The 19,501-nt window shown below is 40.5% G+C and overlaps 1 protein-coding gene across 12 annotated transcripts in view; it reads right to left on the bottom strand.

Moving 5' to 3' along the window:
- Positions 1 to 19,501, bottom strand: part of DGKI (diacylglycerol kinase iota) — a 452,201-nt gene that overhangs the window by 190,348 nt on the left and 242,352 nt on the right. For all 12 annotated transcript variants that reach the window (XM_058724155.1, XM_058724161.1, XM_058724154.1 and 9 more), the window contains 5 exons: positions 19,293 to 19,375; positions 17,061 to 17,121; positions 6,840 to 6,953; positions 5,304 to 5,441; positions 968 to 1,046 (listed from right to left, as the gene is read on the bottom strand). In XM_058724155.1, the coding sequence (XP_058580138.1) occupies positions 968 to 1,046; positions 5,304 to 5,441; positions 6,840 to 6,953; positions 17,061 to 17,121; positions 19,293 to 19,375 (475 nt within the window). The remainder of the gene's footprint in view (positions 1 to 967; positions 1,047 to 5,303; positions 5,442 to 6,839; positions 6,954 to 17,060; positions 17,122 to 19,292; positions 19,376 to 19,501) is intronic.

Below are 19,501 nucleotides of genomic sequence, written 5' to 3'. Positions count from 1 at the left end.
AAAGAAGTAAAATAATCCTCTCATTTATGCCTTTTATCTCACAACGCACTTATACTAACCTGTAGCGAGGCACTGTTTTGGTTATATATTAACATATTCACAAGGGACTAGGTACAGACATAGATCCAGGCAAAGACACAGATGTACAGATTATACTACTAAGAAGAGATTTTAAGAGAGAGATGAAGAGACACTGAGTGAGCATGAGCACAGAAGATAGGAGATTCAAAACATAAGCTCAAATCCTAAACTTTCCCAGCTCTGAATGGCATGAGAAATCTTTTTACGAAGTGTTTAACTCCTTGACATTATTTCATCTTATCTCTTTCAAAAGTGGTTTTGTTCCCTAATTGTGACCCCATCTCTTTTAGCCCTTGAAACTACTACTGGGTCTCATTCACTCCTCTTTCTCATCCGATGGGTATTCCCCGCACCTCTGCAACCAATCAAATCACCACCATACCATTTCTTTCAACCCAAACCACCTATCAGTTTCCCCTATTGTTCTAAAATGCCTTTTGTCTCTCTTACGCACACAGAGAGGACTTGAATGTTTTTGCTACCAGATTTCAATGGCCCTGGTTTATATGAAGTGTTGGACTTTAACAACTGGTGTTTCCAGAAGCTGTGAAGATCCTAATGACTCTAGTGAAAGAATCTTCATCACTTCCTAGTAGTTCACTAACTTCAAAGTTTCTAGTCAAACTTTAAAATTAGTAGTCCGAGACCTGGAACGTACACCTAGTGCCGTCCTTTACCATCTTTGAGACTCTAAATAAGTGGGTCTCAGGGACCTATTTGAAAGAAGCTCCTATCTCGCTAGCTCCCAGGGTTGCCATGAAAGTTAAAATGAAGCAACACTGAAGCCCACTGTCAACACTTAGGTGATATGCAAACAGAAGGGAACATGCAAAACACCTGCTGGAAACTTCCTCCCTGGGAGATGGAAATGGGACGTTGTCCTCACCTCTGGATTCATGGAACTCCAGTGTGACGTGGGCATCAAATCCAAGGCTGAAGTAATTATTGAAAACATTCAGAGGAAGCTGCAATGATGAACAAAGTAGAGGTGAAGTGGTGTATAACCAGACAGAGTCAAGGAAAGCCTGATGCCAGGCACCTGTCTCTGGAGCAATCCCTGGGAGAGAGAGAAGCCGTAACCCGAGGGACAAGGTTTTGTGTAGAAAGAACACAGATTTTTGAATTCATTAGCGAAAGCTCAAATCAAATAACACTCCCAAGGATTTTAAATAGGATAGGAAACAAGTGACACAAATACAAATTATTAAATGAGAACTGGTCTTGCAGATATTAGTAAGAGAGCCAAATTCAGCTCAGGGAAACACATGTACAATAGTTACAAAGAATCGGGGCGCCTGGGTGACTCAGTTGATTAAGCATCCGACTTCAGCTCAGGTCATGATCTCACAGTTTGTGAGTTCGAGCCCCGCATCAGGCTCTGTGCTGACAGCTCGGAGCCTGGAGCCTGCTTCAGATTCTGTGTGTGTCTCTCTCTCTGCCCTTCCCTTGCTCATGCTCTGTCTCTCTCTCTCTCAAAAATAAATAAACAGTAAAAAAAAATTTTTTTAAGTTACAAAGAATGATTCACTAAGTGGGGTGCCTGGGTGGCTCAGTTGGTTAGGCGTCCAACTTGGGCTCAGGTCATGATCTCACGGTCTGTGAGCTCGAGCCCTGCATCGAGCTCTGTGCTGACAGCTCAGAGCCTGGAGCCTGCTTTGCATTCTGTGTCCCCCTCTCTCTCTCTGCTCCTCCCCTGCTCACTATCTATCTCAAAAATAAATAAACATTAAAAAAATATTTAACACTAAAAAAATTTTTTTAAAAGAATTAATTCACGAAACAAACTTAGAGAGTCGATTCAATTGCAAGGATCATGTGCAAGCTACTTAATCAGAGGATATACTTTTTTGAGAATTTATGTTCACCATATTAATATTGCAACTTAAAATGAATAACATTTAATATGCTTACCCTTTAGTTTTTTAAAATCTATTTTGACATAGGTCATAAGCAATTATGCAGTGGTAAACATTCAGCTATCCTTGATTTATAGGGAAAGAAATATACATGTGTATACATATTTGTCAGTATCATCCAGATTTCTATTCAGTCTATCAGACCTTGGATCTTTAATATGATCATGAAACATGTAGATACACATGCAGGGACATACACAAGCCTTCCTAGAGTCCTCTGGGTCCCTGGCTGTTAGCAATGCCAGCTCCATAAAGGAGAGGACAATACAAACTAAAATCCTTCATCAAAAGTGCAAAATTCGTGTGCTTTTAAGGCTTCAATGTTAGAACAATCAGAAAAGCATGTGGAAAGTGCTAGAAAGGAAATTGTAGTTCTTCCACTTTTCCTTCGGCAGCTCAGAGTGGAAAGTAAATGTTAAATTAAATAGAGAGGCAATTTTATCTCAGCTTGGATAATGTTTCCAGATAATTATCAGGTTTAGACTCCAGACAGAAATATACTTGTCTTCTGTTAGAAATAAGTGTTTAACCCTCAAGATCCCAAAAGTAAGTTTATTGCACTGTTTTATGCATCCCTTGATCAGTAAGATTTTGTTTGACTAGAATGTGGACCTTGTCCCATTAAGAGATAAATGAAATGAGAGGGAGAGGAACAGAAAGAGATATTAATGCAGAAAAAAAAAAAAAAAACAGATTGCCTTGGCCTCCAATGGAAGGAAAGAATGAAGGCTCCCCAACCCCAACCCCAATGGGAGGTCCCGAGTTAGAGCTTGTAACAATTCAGAGGTCAAATCAGCCCCCTTAGAAATGGCTACAACTGACTCCAGAACAGGGGAGAAAATAAACACAGAGCAGTGCCAAAATCATGTCTTATTCTCCTGGCTTCATATTTGAGAATGTCCAGTTCCTGCACTTAATCAAAATACCAAGCCTGTGTAATGAGAGCAAGGGTTGGTGATCTTGCCAAAAGCACAGATAGGTTCATCTCTACCATTTATGTTTTCTTGGCTACAATTCTAACCCATGTCTTAGCATTCACTGATAACTCAGGAGAACATTTGGTTACCATCCCCTAAATAATACCCCAGTTTAGACTTTTATTAAATTCTTATTCACATTTTTCAGGAAAAATTGCCTCAATTTTCTACACATCTCAAAAATCCAATTTTTCAAAGCCCTTTAATTATCTGGATTAATGTTTCCTGGCTGCACCAAGGAGTCTTTCCATTTCTTAAGCTGTCAGGAAGAGATGCAAATAGAGATTTCTCTTGAGGGCCTAAGCATTCTAAGATTGGTGGAGAAAGGACCTTAAATTTCCATACAATTATTTTCACTTTGGCTATTTTCTACCCAATTTCTATAGGTCGGATACATTAGAAAGTATCATATCCCAAGATGATACCTGCAGTTTAAGCAACATTGTGACATTATGAATACAAATCAACTAAGCAGTCATGGTATCTACTAGAAACCTTATAATTTCTGGATCATGGTTTAGGGGACAAAACATGAAGAGAAGATAAAACGTATTTTCACTTATATTAGCCAAATAAGAAACTTGAGTGTTTATCACAATTGGTTAGGATCATGGTGTCGATAAATAAATAGATTTTGGTTGGGTTCAAAAGGATAGCTGGTTCAATTTATTTTAAAGCAGCAATGCCCATGACAATAAATGTGAAAGAAAGAAAGAAAGAAAGAAAGAAAGAAAGAAAGAAAGAAAGAAAGAAAGAAAGAAAGAAAGAAAGAAAGAAAGAAAAGAAAAGAAAAGAAAAGAAAAATGAAAAGAAAAGAAAAGAAATACCCAAGACAATCTTGACCTCAATCAATGGCATAATCCAATAAAGCAGAGATGTCATTTAAATTTTTTTTTTTTCAACGTTTTTTATTTATTTTTGGGACAGAGAGAGACAAAGCATGAACGGGGCAGGGGCAGAGAGAGAGGGAGACACAGAATCGGAAACAGGCTCCAGGCTCCGAGCCATCAGCCCAGAGCCTGACGCGGGGCTCGAACTCACGGACCGCGAGATCGTGACCTGGCTGAAGTCGGACACTTAACCGACTGCGCCACCCAGGCGCCCCAGAGATGTCATTTAAAGTACAGATTCCGAGAGCCACCTGGGTGGCTCAGTCAGTTAAGCGTCTGACTTCAGCTCAGCTGACTTCAGCATCATCTTCCAATCCAGGAGTTTGAGCCCCCATGTCAGGCTCTGTGCTGACACTCAGAGGCTGGACCCTACTTTGGATTCTGTGCCCCTTCCCCGCTCATGCTCTCTATCTCTCAAAAATAAGTAAACGTTAAAAAAAATTTAGGGGCACCTGGGTGGCTGAGTCAGTTAAGCTTCCAACCTGGGCTCAGGTCATGATCTCACGGTTCATGAGTGTGAGCCCCCCTGTCAGCACAGAGCCTGGAGCCTGCTATGGATTCTGTGTCTCCCTCTCTCCTGACCCTCCCTTGCTCGCTCTCTCTCTCTCTCTCTCTCTCTGTCAAAAATAAACATTAAAAAATTTAATAAGAAAAAATTTTTTAAAAATTTAAAGTACAGATTCTGATCCTTCAACCTGCATTTACTTCAGCAGAATCAATGGAGACTGGGCCCCATAATCTGCATGTTTCATGGACACATGTGGAGTTTCTTATGCATGAAAAACTTTGTAAACACTCTCATAGAAGAAAAGTGGAAAGTAATATGCAGGGAGAGGTTACTTGGCAACCTGTCAAATTTATATGAAATTGAGGTGGGAACTTCGAACCAAATTTACCACCAAAACTCTGCACTAACATGTGTACAACTGTGTCTCTTCATTTGTCTTGGGTGGAAATGAAAGCTTCATCACTGAAGGAAAAATATGAAATCAAAACATTTATTTAGGCATCTTCAAGTCCCAACCAAGTGATGAAACTGGCTCAGTTAATACTTCCTAAACGTAAGAGATATTTAGTATCAGACAAGACATCTCAGGAGGTTATCTTTCTATCAAAAAACCATATGCCTAATGCTTCAGAATATCCATATTTTTTCACCATCCCATAGGTTCTGAGATGCAGTGCTTGAGAGATCAGAAAATGAATATATGTATTTCTGGTGTGGAAGACAAGGAGTAGGAGATCTCAGTCTTTAGAAGTCAATGAGGCAGAATCATTGAGTAGCGTTAGACTGCTAGCCCCAGTGGCCATAAACTCAAACATTATCCTGTTATCTCATAGGAAGGAATCAGCATATGATTCTCCAGCCAGGAGTGTATTTCCTGTCACTCAGGCACATGCTCCAGGATTCCTCTCTGCTGAAGAAAGAGCTCTCTCACCTTACACACACCATCTTCAAGTTCTTCTGGAGGCAAGTCTGGGTTTCTTTCCACGTGGAGGTTCCAGCGATCCAGCTGTACAATCGTCCCGTCTTCGACTTGGCAAAGGATCTTCGAAACAGGTTCATCAGTGTAGCCCTAAGGAATCAAAGAATATACCCACTGCCATCTGGAGTAGCGAACAGTACAGCCAAAGGTATTTCATGCAAGCAAGAGCCCTTCTGCTGTAGCTCTGTTTATTTTGCGATTAGCAAGGCTGGGAAAGTAAACTGTTTTCCTTGAAGTACTTAGAATCTAAGACAAAAGTCACAGGTAACGTGCATAGAGATACTGCTCAACTGGTTTGAGCTTAGTAATTTTTGCCAGCACCAAGAACCAGTAGTCACCGGTAGGCATTTGAGGGCCATGCTGGATGGCTGCTTCCATCAGAGTGACAAGAGGACTCCCCAGGTCTCCTACTAGAGGAATTTGAGAGACACATAGGACAAGTATGTGTGGAAAAGGAGGAAAGGAATCCAGGTGGCATATGAGAGACAACTTTTTCAATTAACATTCCACTTCACCTCCCTAACCTTGCAGTGGAACACCGTTCTTTCCATGGCTGAAGGCAAGTCTGTCTGAGGCACAGCCCTATTATGCAACCACTTAATACTTGAGCATGTATTTACTGGCAGCATGATTATTAAGGATAGTCAAGTCTCTGATTTGGATGCGAGGAGTCAACAGTGATAAATATATTTACATGAAGCAACTAATTTATTATCATTTATACTATGCTCACTGTAGGAGGTCAATTCACCCAATGCCAAATTCATATCTGCTAATATCTGAAGAGAATTATCACCTAATGGAGGTTAATTCACCCAAAGGTCAAATTCATATCTGCTAATATCTGAAGAGAATTTTCATGGAGCCCAGTCCAATCTCTCATATGAGCAGATAAAAAGCTGATGGGGCTGCATATGTTAGCATATTGTGCCTCCTTACTATCTTAACACTGTAAAAATGTTAATAAAAGAGCTGGTGAGTGACAGGTAAACTTCTTCCACTAAGCTTAACTAAAGTTGGCTGTATGGCGGGAAGGACAGTTGGCTATCTGTTTCACAAAGCCATGATAACACCAAGCAGAAAAACAAAATGCTCAATAAAACCCGTAACTCTCTTAAACAAAGGACTGTAATCTGAACCAGATTTGCTCTTCTGGCCAAGACTGAGGGTCAGGATCAATTCAGGTCCGTGTGCTTGTTTTACATAAAGACTTGAGGCCAACCCACCCACCACCTTTCAATGGATACCTCAAGAAGCCCCAGGCCTGTGTACCAACCCCCACTTTTTATACCATACTTTCTTCTCTAGATGATTCTAAATTTGAACTGAAGAAGGTCCCAGATAAAACCATGAAGCAGGGGCACCCTAATTCTCCATTCTAACTTATTCTTTGGACAACAGTAGCATATTCCCCTCCCATTAGAACATCTGTGGATTCAGGGACCCCCCTGCTTGATGGCATGGGTGGTCCCTGGGAACAGTTCTTACCCCTCCCCAGTTGAGAGTTCGAGCCAGGTCGTTCCCAGTTCCCAGTGGAAGGACCCCGACCGGAGGCTGAGGGCTCAGTTGCAGTTCATCCAGAATAGAAAGGATCCAGCCCACCTACAGACATTTCGGGGGCCAGAAGAGATATGAGAAAGATAGGTAAGTTACAAAGACAACCTGAGAGAAGGAAGCTTTAAAAAGCAAATGATATAGTTTGACTTTTCTTTAAAATATGTACGATTTAATCTGGTAGTCAAGAAACAGACCACTTATCTCAAACAGTTTCAAAATGGTGAGTCCCTAAAGGGAGAAGGACCATTTTGTTTATGCTGTCATATAAGCAAAACTGGACCCACTCATCTGTATGTTTAACTTGAGATCTACCTTCAAATTTAGACCAGTTTAAAATCTGGGGAGGTTTACAATATAGGCATTGGAGACAATACAAGACTTACAGTCAGACTGAATTTCAATTTTGGTCACACTCGCTACATCATCTTGATTAAATTATTTAACCTCACTGAGATTTATTTACCTGATTTTCAAAATGGAGATAATGCCTACCTCACAAGACTGTTTACAGATTAAACTAAAATGCATATAAAGCCCTTAATATGGTCTATGAAAGCACTAATTAAATGGTTACCCTCCATAACACCATCTTAGAAATTAGTAGCATTTTCCTAACGATCCCCATATTCTCTGTAATGAAACATTATGAAAACATAATTATGCATGGTCCTAGTACTTATTATAAGTTCAGGAAGAAAATAGATACTTATATACTAGAATCATATTCCCATTTAATCTTTTTCTAAGATAAATAATACTTTAGGTTTGGTCTTACAACTATTTAGAATAATTACCCAAAACCTGGAAATGGCAAAAAGAAACTTGCATATCCTCACAAAGTCCTACTAAGGTGGCATTTTACAGGCCTAAGAACTTTATAACTGTAGGCTAACTGGAATATTTCTGTCCTGTGGATACACAAAGATCGAGAATAGAAGATTATGTTAAAGGTTATGGTTTTATTCCCCCATATGGCCATAAACCGATTTTATCTCACATTTAGAAAAATTGTTTTAGAATAAACTACATAATCCTTTCCCTCTACTTCTCCAATAAGTCAACTCTATCATCTTGCTGGATGCGAGGAGCTAAATAAATTTGAGCTAAGCTCTTCGTCAAAGAACTAAATAAATTTGACATGCATTCATTCTACATTTGTATGAGTCCTATTTTATTTTTTTTAATAGTACTTTAACAGTATATGTAGTGCACACTACATATAAAACACAGAACTAAGCAACTGAAATAAGATGAATGAGCTGGAACAAGGTAAGTTAGACTGGATGCCTGCTCCCAAGGAGCTTACAAGGAACAAGGAGAGAGACAATCACTGCTTTCCATGTGCTGACTTCTGAGCAAAGTTCTCTTATTATTAAACTTCAAAATGACTCTGTAAGGTAGGTAGAAGTCTCATCTCCATGTAATAGATAAGGAGGCCAAAACTTGGTAATATCATACCATTACTATGGTAATATCATACCATTTATGTAGTACAGATCGCATTCAAAATTAGGTATGCTAAACCCCAAGGCTGACCTCTTAGCCACTCTGGGACAGAGAGCCTTTCAGTAAAGACCCAAACCCCGTTCCGGACAGGGCCTGACCATGCTGAAGACAGAGGCATATACTTTTGGAATCTCTGGAATGCTGGAGAAACCTTAGAAATTGCTCAAACCAATCCAGTTAATTTGCAGATTTATTAACTGAGGTGCAAAGAGGTCAAGCAATTTGCTCAAGACTAGATAATTAGGAGTGTCAATGTCATGATCTTATCAGGTCTCTTGACTCCATCTAAAATCCTTTCACTACCACAGTATTCCTTCCAGGATGTAAAACTTGACCGTCCATCAAGAAGCCTGAAATTGTGCTTACCTTCTAGAAAGGCATACCCCCGTGTTCACCCAATATGATGAACTAAAAATCCAGATCTAAAGAAGTGTCCAAAAATCCCTCCACTCCCTGGGCAATTCCCTCCCAGACAACTTCTTAGGTTCTGACCTAACACTTTCTTAGTTGTCTTACACACAGTACAAACAAAGCTTGCTATTGAAGTGTAAGGGGAAAAAGAGTCAGATGCTAAAATAGATCTGATGACTATGCTAGATACCGTTCTTGCTCAGCTACCTGTGCACAAACTACACACAGTAGAAGCAGATCCCTCTAGTAAACTACAAGACATGAAAACTCAGAAATCCCAACAATCGGGGGTCACTGATTGCAGATGCAAATAGCCCTGAGAACTAGAGACTCAGAAATGCAATGGAACTCTAGAAATTCCAACTCAACATCCCATATAAAGAAGGCAATCTCTTTACAACTTTTCTAAGAGATGATCACTGTGTCTCCCCCTTATGAACTGTACTCACAAATCTGTCTACTTTCTTTCAGGTAGATTTAAATTGGAAATTCGTTTCTTATGCATAGTTGAAACAGGTCTCTCTTTTCTTGTTAGGATAATGTCATGTGTTCACATTTCCGATACCCAATACACTCCAGACACCAACGATAGGAAAAATAAATCCTCAGGGACCAGAAGCAAAGCAGACACAAAATGGCAAGCAGATGAAGCCAGGAGTTTGGCTTCTGTCTGATAACAGGGAGTAGAAGTTCACCCCTCCTGACAGGGGGCCATGTATGAATAAGGGTCCCTCTTGGCCAGCGGGAGAGAGGCTGGAAAAGAATGTGAGAACCCCTGCCTGAGGCCACAGCCCAAAGACAGGGAGACCCCTTGCAGCTGGAGGGAGAAAGCCGCCAGCAGTGGGCTCATCTTCCCCCTGGCTTGCTGATGTACCTCAAACATCCAACACCTCCTCAGGATGGGTGCCTTAGTCATCTAAGGAAAACCCACTCGAGTCTCAGAGTGCTGGAGACCATGCAAAGGACTAGGAAGGGATAGTGATAGGATGCAGAGAAAGAAAAGGGAAAGACCAAACACAACAAAATAACTTCCTCTGAAGAGGACCCTGCAAAGAAAAATTCTAAATCACAGGAAGAACACTAATACCAAGATGGACGGGAATAGGAAGGATCAGTCCACAGTGTGTGAAATACAAATACTTTTCAAATAACTGAAATGAGTGTCCTGTAATTTCCATGAATTGATGGGGTATCTTCTTAAAGAATTTTTTAATGTTTATTTATTTATTTTGAGAGAGAGAGAGAGAGAGAGAGAGAGAGAGAGAAACCCCAAGCAAGCCCAGCACTGCCAGCCCAGAGCCTGACACAGGACTTGATCTCATGAACCATGAGTTGGACACTGAACTGACTGAGCTACCCAGGTGCCCCTGATGGGGTATCTTCTAATAATTCTTTTATCGGTATAACAGCCTTCATTCAAATCTTCTTAAGCTGTTCCTGTTTTCTCAAAAAAAGTTGCCAAGAATCGACACCATACTGTGATATAGTTCCTCAGAATGGCAGGAGCCCTCAGGTCCCCTGGATTTCTCACCATCTCCTTTTCTCTCACACTTGCCCTAAACAGAGGAGGAAAATGTATAACTGATTTGAATTAAAGGATCTCCCCCTTTCTTATTAAATGATTTAAGAACTGCATAAATGTAAGAGTGCCTCGGTGGCTCAGTTGATTAAGCGTCTGACTTTGGCTCAGGTCATGATCTCACAGTTCATGAGTTCAAGCCCCACATCAGACTTGCTGCTGTCAGCACAGAGGCTGTTTCAGATCCTCTGCCCTGTCTCTCTCTGCCTTTCCCTGGCTCGCGTGCTCTCTCTCAAAATTAGATAAACATGATTTAAAAAGAGGGATGGGCAGCTACTTATCTCCCTTGATCAAGAATTGCATAAATACATTCTACTTTCTTTTTCCAATAGCCAAATATTTTCTTCTGAATACAACCAGGTAGGTTTAGTAACCCATTATTACCTAACCTTAGGGCCATCAAATGTCACCTGCCTTTCATAACCAAGATGTGTCATGAAGTTCTCTTAAGTGCCACCAGTAGGCTAGTAGTTCTTTTAGCAGAGGAGGGTCTGGATCTTTTCTTATAGTCCTCAATAGCGTTTCTCATCCGAGAGCCACATTACTCAACAGCAGCTTCCCCAAAAGGCAACAGAACGTAGGGTGTAGGGAGACAGAGCTCAGTGAACCCCGCTCCATCATACATGGGCTGGGTGAGTTTAAGCAAGTGACTCTGTCACTCCAAGTTCTCTCATCTGTCTCTCAAGCCTGTTAGGGGTATGTTATCAGTTAAACACCATGTAGACATTTCTTAGCTTGGCAAATAGGAGATGCTTAATTAACATTAGCTGCTGTGATTAGGCTTTATTTTTCTTCCTCTTCACTTCCTCTATGAAGGTCCAGTTTCCTAGAAGCAAAATGCCCTCTTCCTTTTTCTCCGCTTAACGCTGAACCTCAAGTTCACAAATCAATCCCACCTTTGACTGCCATCAATCACAAAGTCTTTCACACACTATCAAAGACAGAAAAGCCAAGCTGTACTGAAGCAGAGAGGTGCTACAAAAGAGGAAGGGATGGGAGAGAGAGAGAGACAGAAAGAGAGAGAGAGAGAGAGAGAGAGTAAACAAATACACTTACAATAGCAGGAGACAGAAAAGACCTTGAATAATAATCTGTATCTGTCCTTATAAAAGCAGAATTATACAAAGGATCTTCAGGCCCAAACCTGTTCTTGGGGCCTCTCGCTTACCAGCAACCTGTTCCTTCTGGAGGTCCAGGCTTCAGGTTCTTAGCAGGGATTATGTTTGCTAGGCTATCACATTTCCCCCAAATCATCTCCACCGGCTCATCCAGCACTCCTTCAGTTATATTTAATTAATTGCAAAACAGCACTTGGCATATTTTCCACCACAGCTGAAGAACACTATCCAGATTGGGTGAAATCATTTCTGAGTTCTCAAGGTTCTTTCCTGCCTTTGTGTTAGGAGGAGCAGGGCTGAGGGATCTGAAACAGCACGGTCCTGGGATCTGTCCCTGAGCAGCCCCACAGTACTGTCCCCACAGCTGGCCAATGCTGCCACCCCTGTCCACACTATGCTTTAGCTGTCACTGCATGTGTCCCCAGTGCACTGCGAGCAATATTTTCATTCTGCAAGGTACTAACATCAGAGGCGGCTGAGGGGTGGCAAGAACAGTGAATTGACATTTTTTTCGAACAGACCCAAAACACGTAGCTCCTCATATGCTGGCAAAAAGCGAAGGATGTGCATGTTGAGAAATCAAAAGACGTAGAACATTTCTGAACTGAAAGATCATCAAGACGGCATTTAACGACTGGGTGTCCCTTTCTAGTATGTACATTAGGATTCTTCTGATGTTTTCATTTATATTTGTACTTAAGAGTTTTTAGGTCATCATGTGTTAAAAAGAACTGTTTAAGGGGCACCTGGGTGTCACAGTTGGTTGACCGTCTGACTTTGATCTCAGCTCAGGTCATGATCTCATAGTTCATGGGTTTGAGCCCTTTCCCGGGCTCTGCTCTGATGGTACAGAGCCTGCTTGGGATTCTGTCTCTCCTTCTCTGTGCCCCTCTCCCACTTGTGTGCACACACATGCTCTCTCTCTTTTTCTCTCAAAAAAATGAATTAACATACATTTTTAAAATAAAAATAAATGAAAATCACTGTTTAAAATCAACCCTAAAGAAATCAAGACAGAAGGTGAGAGAAATGGGTGGGGGAGGGATATAGCTAGGCTAACACTTCGGGAGAAAAGGGGTTTGGGATGATGTGCTTGGCACTATCACTTAAAGGGAAACAGTACTTTCTTCCCTGCTGTGGCTGCACAAAGTCCAGCAAGGAGGTGCCTTCTGTTTAGGGTGTATCCTCATCTAGGGAAGCCAACTGATCAAGAAATAAGCATGAAGGAGCTGGCTACAGAGTTTAACTCCAGGCCTCCAGAAAGAGGGCAAGGCGGTTAAAGGTGGACCTGCTGTTCCAGCCCCGTTATCAAGGTCAGGGGCCAGATAGGTAGGGACCACACTGCACCGTAAGGAGCCATAAGGAGGGAGGGCACGGGCGCCTCTAGGCTCTTGGTCCACATGCCCTTCATTATTCGAGCAAAATGACAGCTATGGGGAGCTGGACAGGTAGAGATGTGCCCAAGGAAGGGAAAAAATACAAATTTACTGCATAACCCAAGAGCAGCTGGTTTACAAACATGAGGGTCTGAGATCATTCTTGAGTTAGGGGAGTTTTCCTAGGGCCTTGAGAAGATGTGACAACCGTGTGACAGCCTTAGGATTATGCTAACCAGTTACAAAAAGATGACATTTGTACTGTCCCCTGCAGCATCCACTGGCCACATGCAGCGACTGGGCGCAAGAATGTGCCTACTACAAACCGGAGGGGCTCTAAGTCAAAATAGATGCTGGATTTTGGAGATAGCGCAAATAGAATATAAAATAATCTCATGAGTGATTCTTCTAGGACTGCATGTTGAAGTGATAATATTTTGGAGATACTCGCTTAAATAAAATGTAGTATAAAATTAATTTCACCTGCTTCTGACTTTAAGTACCTTCCAGAAAACTTAAAAATGTGGCTTGTATTGTAGTTCTCTTGAACAGCAATGGTCTATACTATTGTAATGCTACAGCTACGAAGACCCTTAGGGATGCAAATGTATCCCCTTGCAGATTTAGAAGGTCTTAAAGGAGGGTAAGGAACCTGCTGAAAGTGACGGAAGTACAGGCACCCAACAGGGTCTTCTGCCTTCAAGTGGAATGCAGGAAGATGGGCTATTTAAAAGTGCAAGGAGGTAGAGCAACACAAAAGGAGTACTGAAGCCTAAAAACTTGTTTCCAAACTGGGGCGCCCGGGTGGCTCAGCTGGTTGGGTGTCCGACTTTGGCTCAGGTCATGATCTCGGGGTTCATGAGTTCGAGCCCTGCATCAGGCTCTGTGCTGACAGCTCAGAGCCTGGAGCCTGCTTCAGATTCTGTGTCTCCCTCTCTGCCCCTCCCCTGTTCGTGCTCTGTCTCTCAAAACTAAATAAACGTTAAAAAAATTTTTTTTAATAAAAAAAGGTAATTGTTTCCAAATCAATGCAAGACATCTATACGTTAATATTTTGTGCACAAACTGATGCAGTTAAGGGTTAATACACCCCCCTCCTAATCAGTCAAAAGAAATTCCATTCCTGATTCTCCCTGGAACCTTGTCACTGCACTGACAGAATTCTGACGGCTTATGGTGATAGATATGCTCACTGAGTAAAGGCTGAGTGCCTTAAGTCAAATGTATACCTGACACTCTCAGGAACCATTCTTCACTTGCCTAAAGCCAGCAATCTTTCTTCATAAATCCATCAGGAGGCCTTGTCTTTATATATAAACTCTGCCCCCACTCAAAATTTAAAGTTTCATATTCTAAACTAATAAAATTAAAAGTATCCATCACTGACCTAGAAAAAATATTTCAAATTCCATGCATCTTTCACAAAACATCCATTTTAACCAAGTAAAGTAAACTAAAACGTGGCCTTGCGTAAGGTACAAGATACACAGAGTTTTGATCCTGAGTGATTAAAGTACAGAGGTTACTATTGAGAAAATAATTAACACAAAAGCATGCACCAATTCTAAGGTAAATGGGCTACTTTCCCTTTGGGCATTAAAGTAATTTACCAGCTCTAAGGTAACTCTACTACTTTCCTTGGGGCGTGCCTGTTGCAAGGGACCGAGGGTAAACATCTAGTGCATTTGTGAGTTACGTGGAAGGATGTGAAAAACGAAGTCAGGAACATAGATGTGGTCCCTAGGAGGAAAACCTTCCTGGAACATAAAAGTAGTATCTAGCCTTGTGAAGCACCTATTAATTATGGCGTATTTAAAGAAAGGATGCTAGGAAAGACAGGCTAAGTAGGAGAACCAGACAGTCTTCATGTCAAAAGGTGTTATTAATGGCACAAGGGCATATTCACAGATATTCAACACTGTAATCGGGCCTGGTCTTCAGGATCCATTAGCAATCTCCCAAGTCTCATTTGCTCATCATTCTGGTTTTGTCCCAGATAAGCTTCTTGAAAACCACTAGTGACACCCTAGTCTCCAAAATCAATGATAATTCTGCAGTCCCTCCTCCAGGATATAACCACTGCCTCCTTCTTTGAAACTCCTTTGTGTTTTTTTTTTTTTTTTGGTTTTTTTCTTGACAGAATGAACTACGGGTGGTCTTTTCTACGTCTGTTTTTTCCATTTTCCTTTTGAACTTTGGCCCGGACTCCCTAACTGCAGTTCTTTCACAAATGTCCGGGCTTGGCTCTCTTGTCCTTGTCCTTTAGGCTTTAAAACCCCAGGTTTCCAAATCCTTCTCTAGTTGCAGGGAATGCCTCAAACCATACAGCCTAGAATGTCCTTCCTACACAAACCCGCTGAGTAGAGGAAAGGGACAAGAAAGGAGAAGCGAGAGCAAGCTGCCACGAGGCTTGGCGATGATGGGAGAAGTTTGGAAGGCGTGGTGCTCGATCAATGGTAAAGCTCAAGATTTAGAGATGGAATAGGAAGGGGATGTGGATTTGAGGTCATGGACACGTAGGTTAAAAAAGGATAAGAACTATGAATTCAGGATAGCACCTGGTCTGCTGCTGTCACTGAGATTTAGAGAGGGAGAAAAGATGGGCGCAAATACTGAAGTCATATAGGAAGACAAGGAGATTCTAAAACAAGGAAGAGCACTATAGTAAAGGATCACAATAAGTTTATACTTTAATTAAGATAACTATCTGGGGACAGCTGAGCTAGGAATGTGTGTGCATGTACGTTAAACATAATATATATTTATTGTATCTATAAAAGACACACTGAGCTAAGAAGAACACGATGTGTGTGTAAGTGAAATGTAATAAATTAAATGAATGTATATATGTATATAAATACACACTATATATGTATCCAATGTATATTATATCAGACACATCAATTAATGCGTATTATCATATATATGATGATATATATATATATATATATATATATATATATATATATGCATATATGTATACACATATATGTTATCTCCTCAGAGGATTTGTTTGGATATAATTCTACTAAAAAAGGTTGGGAAATTTTCACAGCAGCCCATCCCTAGGTATATTTCCCTAGAACACTACAAATGCTTGAAATTTAATTGGGTATTGTAGCAGAAAAAAATTCCCTGGTCAAATAATTTTGGACAACGCTGGGTTAAACAAAGTGAAATAGGTTTGGCTTCTCAGCTATAAGACTTTACATTGAATTTTATAAGCTAATAATGTGTATTGTGAATCTTAACAAACAGTAAACACTGTTTTCCCAACTGCAAAATGTTTTCTTCTCCATGGAGTAACTTAAGGGACCGGTGGAAACACTTCTATTTTTTTCCCCAGTTGCATTTACCGGTGCATAATATGTATCCAATGCTACATTAAGTGCTCACTTGCTATGAGAAAGAGTTAGAAGATTTTGTTGCTACCTTTGAGAATAAAACATTCTAATTAGGGAGATTAGAGAAAAGTCAAAGAGAGTTCATAATAAAATCCTAGATCCTGGGAGAGCAGACTCCAAATACAGAAGAAAAAGACACTGGACAGCAGCATCTAAATGTCATGGTTCTCAATTCTTTGCCTTTGCTAAATATACCAACGTAAGTAGAGGGCAAATGGAGAGACAGATGAGGCAAAGAGAGGAAAATGTGACAATATTAAACTTCAGCCCAATTCCATCTTTTCTTCAAAAATGAATACAAAGGATACCAATCAATGATCTTTAAGGCAAACCAATGTCAGCATTTTAAGTTCTATTTCCACTTGTAAAAGAATGAAGACAATAATTTTGTCCATATACTTCTCCTTAATTGTGACCAATTAAGAACAAATTAAATAAGGGCTTTTTTTTTAAAGAATCTAGTCATCTATAACCTTCATTCTAATAATACGACCACATCCTTACCTTGTGGAATAGGAAAGGATATAGTCAAGCTGAGGGAGTAAAACATAATTTACTAAGACCAAGTATGAATCCATGAGAACAATAATCAAGTCTCTTATAACCCTTTATGGGCTATGCTTCACATGACAGAGACCTATGTTTTAGGGGACTGGAAAGAGGTGAGGTGGGAATAAATAAGGAGAACTGTCATAGGGAAAACAAAAGAAAGATGGAAGAAATAAAGGAGACAACTGGATTCTATTTCAAGGACCTACCGTTCCATCCCCGCCACAGGCCAGAATTCGCAGATTTGGTACCTTCCTGTATAACTCAAGCCTGTAGAGGAGATAGAAGACAAATTAAACACGAGCACATCACTGGCCATCGGAGAGAGAAAACCCAGGGCACAAGAGGGCTCTGGGATATCCACTGGAGAAAATGTATAATCAATGTAATGTCGTCAAAACTAGTTACCAAGTCATCACGAGGGAAGAGACCCCAACAACTGCATCAGAGGTTGGCAGCAAAAGTCAATTTTTAAATGGCTGACATTGGAATGGGATTTCAGGATGTCCCAGGGTTTCATTTCCCACAATCGCTATTAATGCATCAACTCATGTCGTTTCCCTAGTTAGTTTCGACTTCCTTTTCTTTTCCCATCATACCCTTCCCTCCTTTCTCAAAGGAAATCATCATGAATCAATAGTCAATGCTGATTGTATGTCTCCTCCTCATACTTTATAAGCTTTTCCTGGATTTTTTTTTTTTTTGAAACAAACAAAAAGTAGAAACCTTCTTGAAACCTTCTACTTTCTACACTTAATCCCAGTAAACCTTTTCAGAGAGACAGGGTGCTGGGAGGATACCTACTAGTAACATGACCACACCTACAATCCCAGCTCTCTCTCTTCAGAGAGAGAACCAAATTTATACTCCTCAGCCCAAAGAGGGAAGACTTACTGACTTCTCTTTATTTACAATTTGTCTGCTTAAAGTTAGATCATTTTTCATGTTGGCTCTTGAGAAAATACAATTAGACCCCCACCCCACCCCCTGGCTAAAACATTTGCTTAAGCAAAGCGATTAAACGCCTCTGTTCTAGAAGACATCACCTTGTAAATCTTTGTTTTGTTTTGTTTTGTTTTGTTTTTTTCTGAAAATATCTCCTATCTGGTCACATTCTTCATGATGATCTATGAAGTCTCTACCTAAAGTGTAACCAAAGTGGTAAGATTTTACGATTTTGCCCTTCTGACGGGGCAGATGCCAAGGTAACAGATATGCCTGAGTCCATCCAAATACAGAAAAAAAATACAGAAGTTTTATAGCGAACTCTAGTGGCAAAGAAGTTCACAGATTAAAAGAATGACAGGAGAAATTAGTTTTTATATGTAATGTTCTCCTGAATGCTTCAAATATACAACTTTTCCATTTTACACAGGAATATTATTTCTCTAGAAATTATCTGAGTTGATGTTTCTTTGCCTCTGATATTACTACTTATTCAAAAATAATTAGTATCCCTTAAGTTCTAATGTTTCCCAGATGACATCCAAACTATCTTAATACATGGGGTTTTTTTCATTTTTTTTTTTAATGTTTATTTGAGAGAGAGAGAGAGAGAGAGAGCGCGCGCGCACACGCACAAGTGGGGGAGGGGCAGAAAGGGAGACACAGAATCTGAAGCAGGCTCCAGGCTCTGAGCTGTCAGCACAGAGCCCATCATGGGCCTTGAACTCATAAACCGTGAGATCATGACCTGAGCTGAAGTCGGGACGCTTAACTGACTAAGCCACCCAGGAACCCCAATACATGGGTTTTGAAAAGGGAATCAGACAGTAGCATAAAGAGCCCTGTTCTTTCCCATCATGTACCCCATCACCATCACCAAAGGGAAGATACAGGATACCTGTTACCTATGGCTAAACTTTATTTTCAATGTTTCTAACAAAAATAGAATGAAATTTCTGAGAAGTTTGGAAAAGGGATTGAGCGGGAATTACAATGTCTTCCCTCTCTGGTGTGGAATCAATAGGCATAATCAAGTATTCTGTCTCAAATAGACACTGATGCACATGCACAACCTGTAATTTACATACACGAACATACTCATAAACAAATATGGCCACTCTCCAAAGATCTACTTACGTTCTTACTAACGTACATCGCTAAAGTTGTAGGTGCATACATAGAAAAAGGACAAATCTTTTCTCAATGCAGACGTGTAAATAATCTCTAGGTGCATGTACATAAGCAGCAAACACACTAGAAGTATGCCCTGAGTTGACAACAAAGTAGCTGGTTTTGAAGGGAATTACACAATGAAGAGTAGGAGGAGAAACGTCAGATGAAGTTTTAAGGGAGGGGAATACAGGTGAGAAAATAAATGAGGGATGGTCAGAAAATATTTCACAAGGCAATCTAATAATGAAGCTTGACTCCACAGCAGAAGTCCTTCTCGCTTGCCCAAAGCAGTATGGATCATGGGGGATTATTTCCAGACTTACGCATCTTTTGGCCCTTCCTGAGATAGATCAAAGACCTGTCGTGGATTCAGGTACCACATGAACATCTGCAGGACTTTGGTTCCCTGTAAGAAAAAAAAGGAAAAAAAAGACAATAGGCAGAAACTTCCAAATATGAGCTGATCATTTAAAAAATAAAGATTTAAAAATAAGTAAATAAATAAATAAAAATGGGGGCACCTAGGTGGCTC

This window comes from Neofelis nebulosa, chromosome 4, assembly GCF_028018385.1.
Source record: "Neofelis nebulosa isolate mNeoNeb1 chromosome 4, mNeoNeb1.pri, whole genome shotgun sequence".
Taxonomy (NCBI): Eukaryota; Metazoa; Chordata; class Mammalia; order Carnivora; family Felidae; genus Neofelis; species Neofelis nebulosa.
This window is presented reverse-complemented; position numbering and strand designations above follow the sequence as displayed.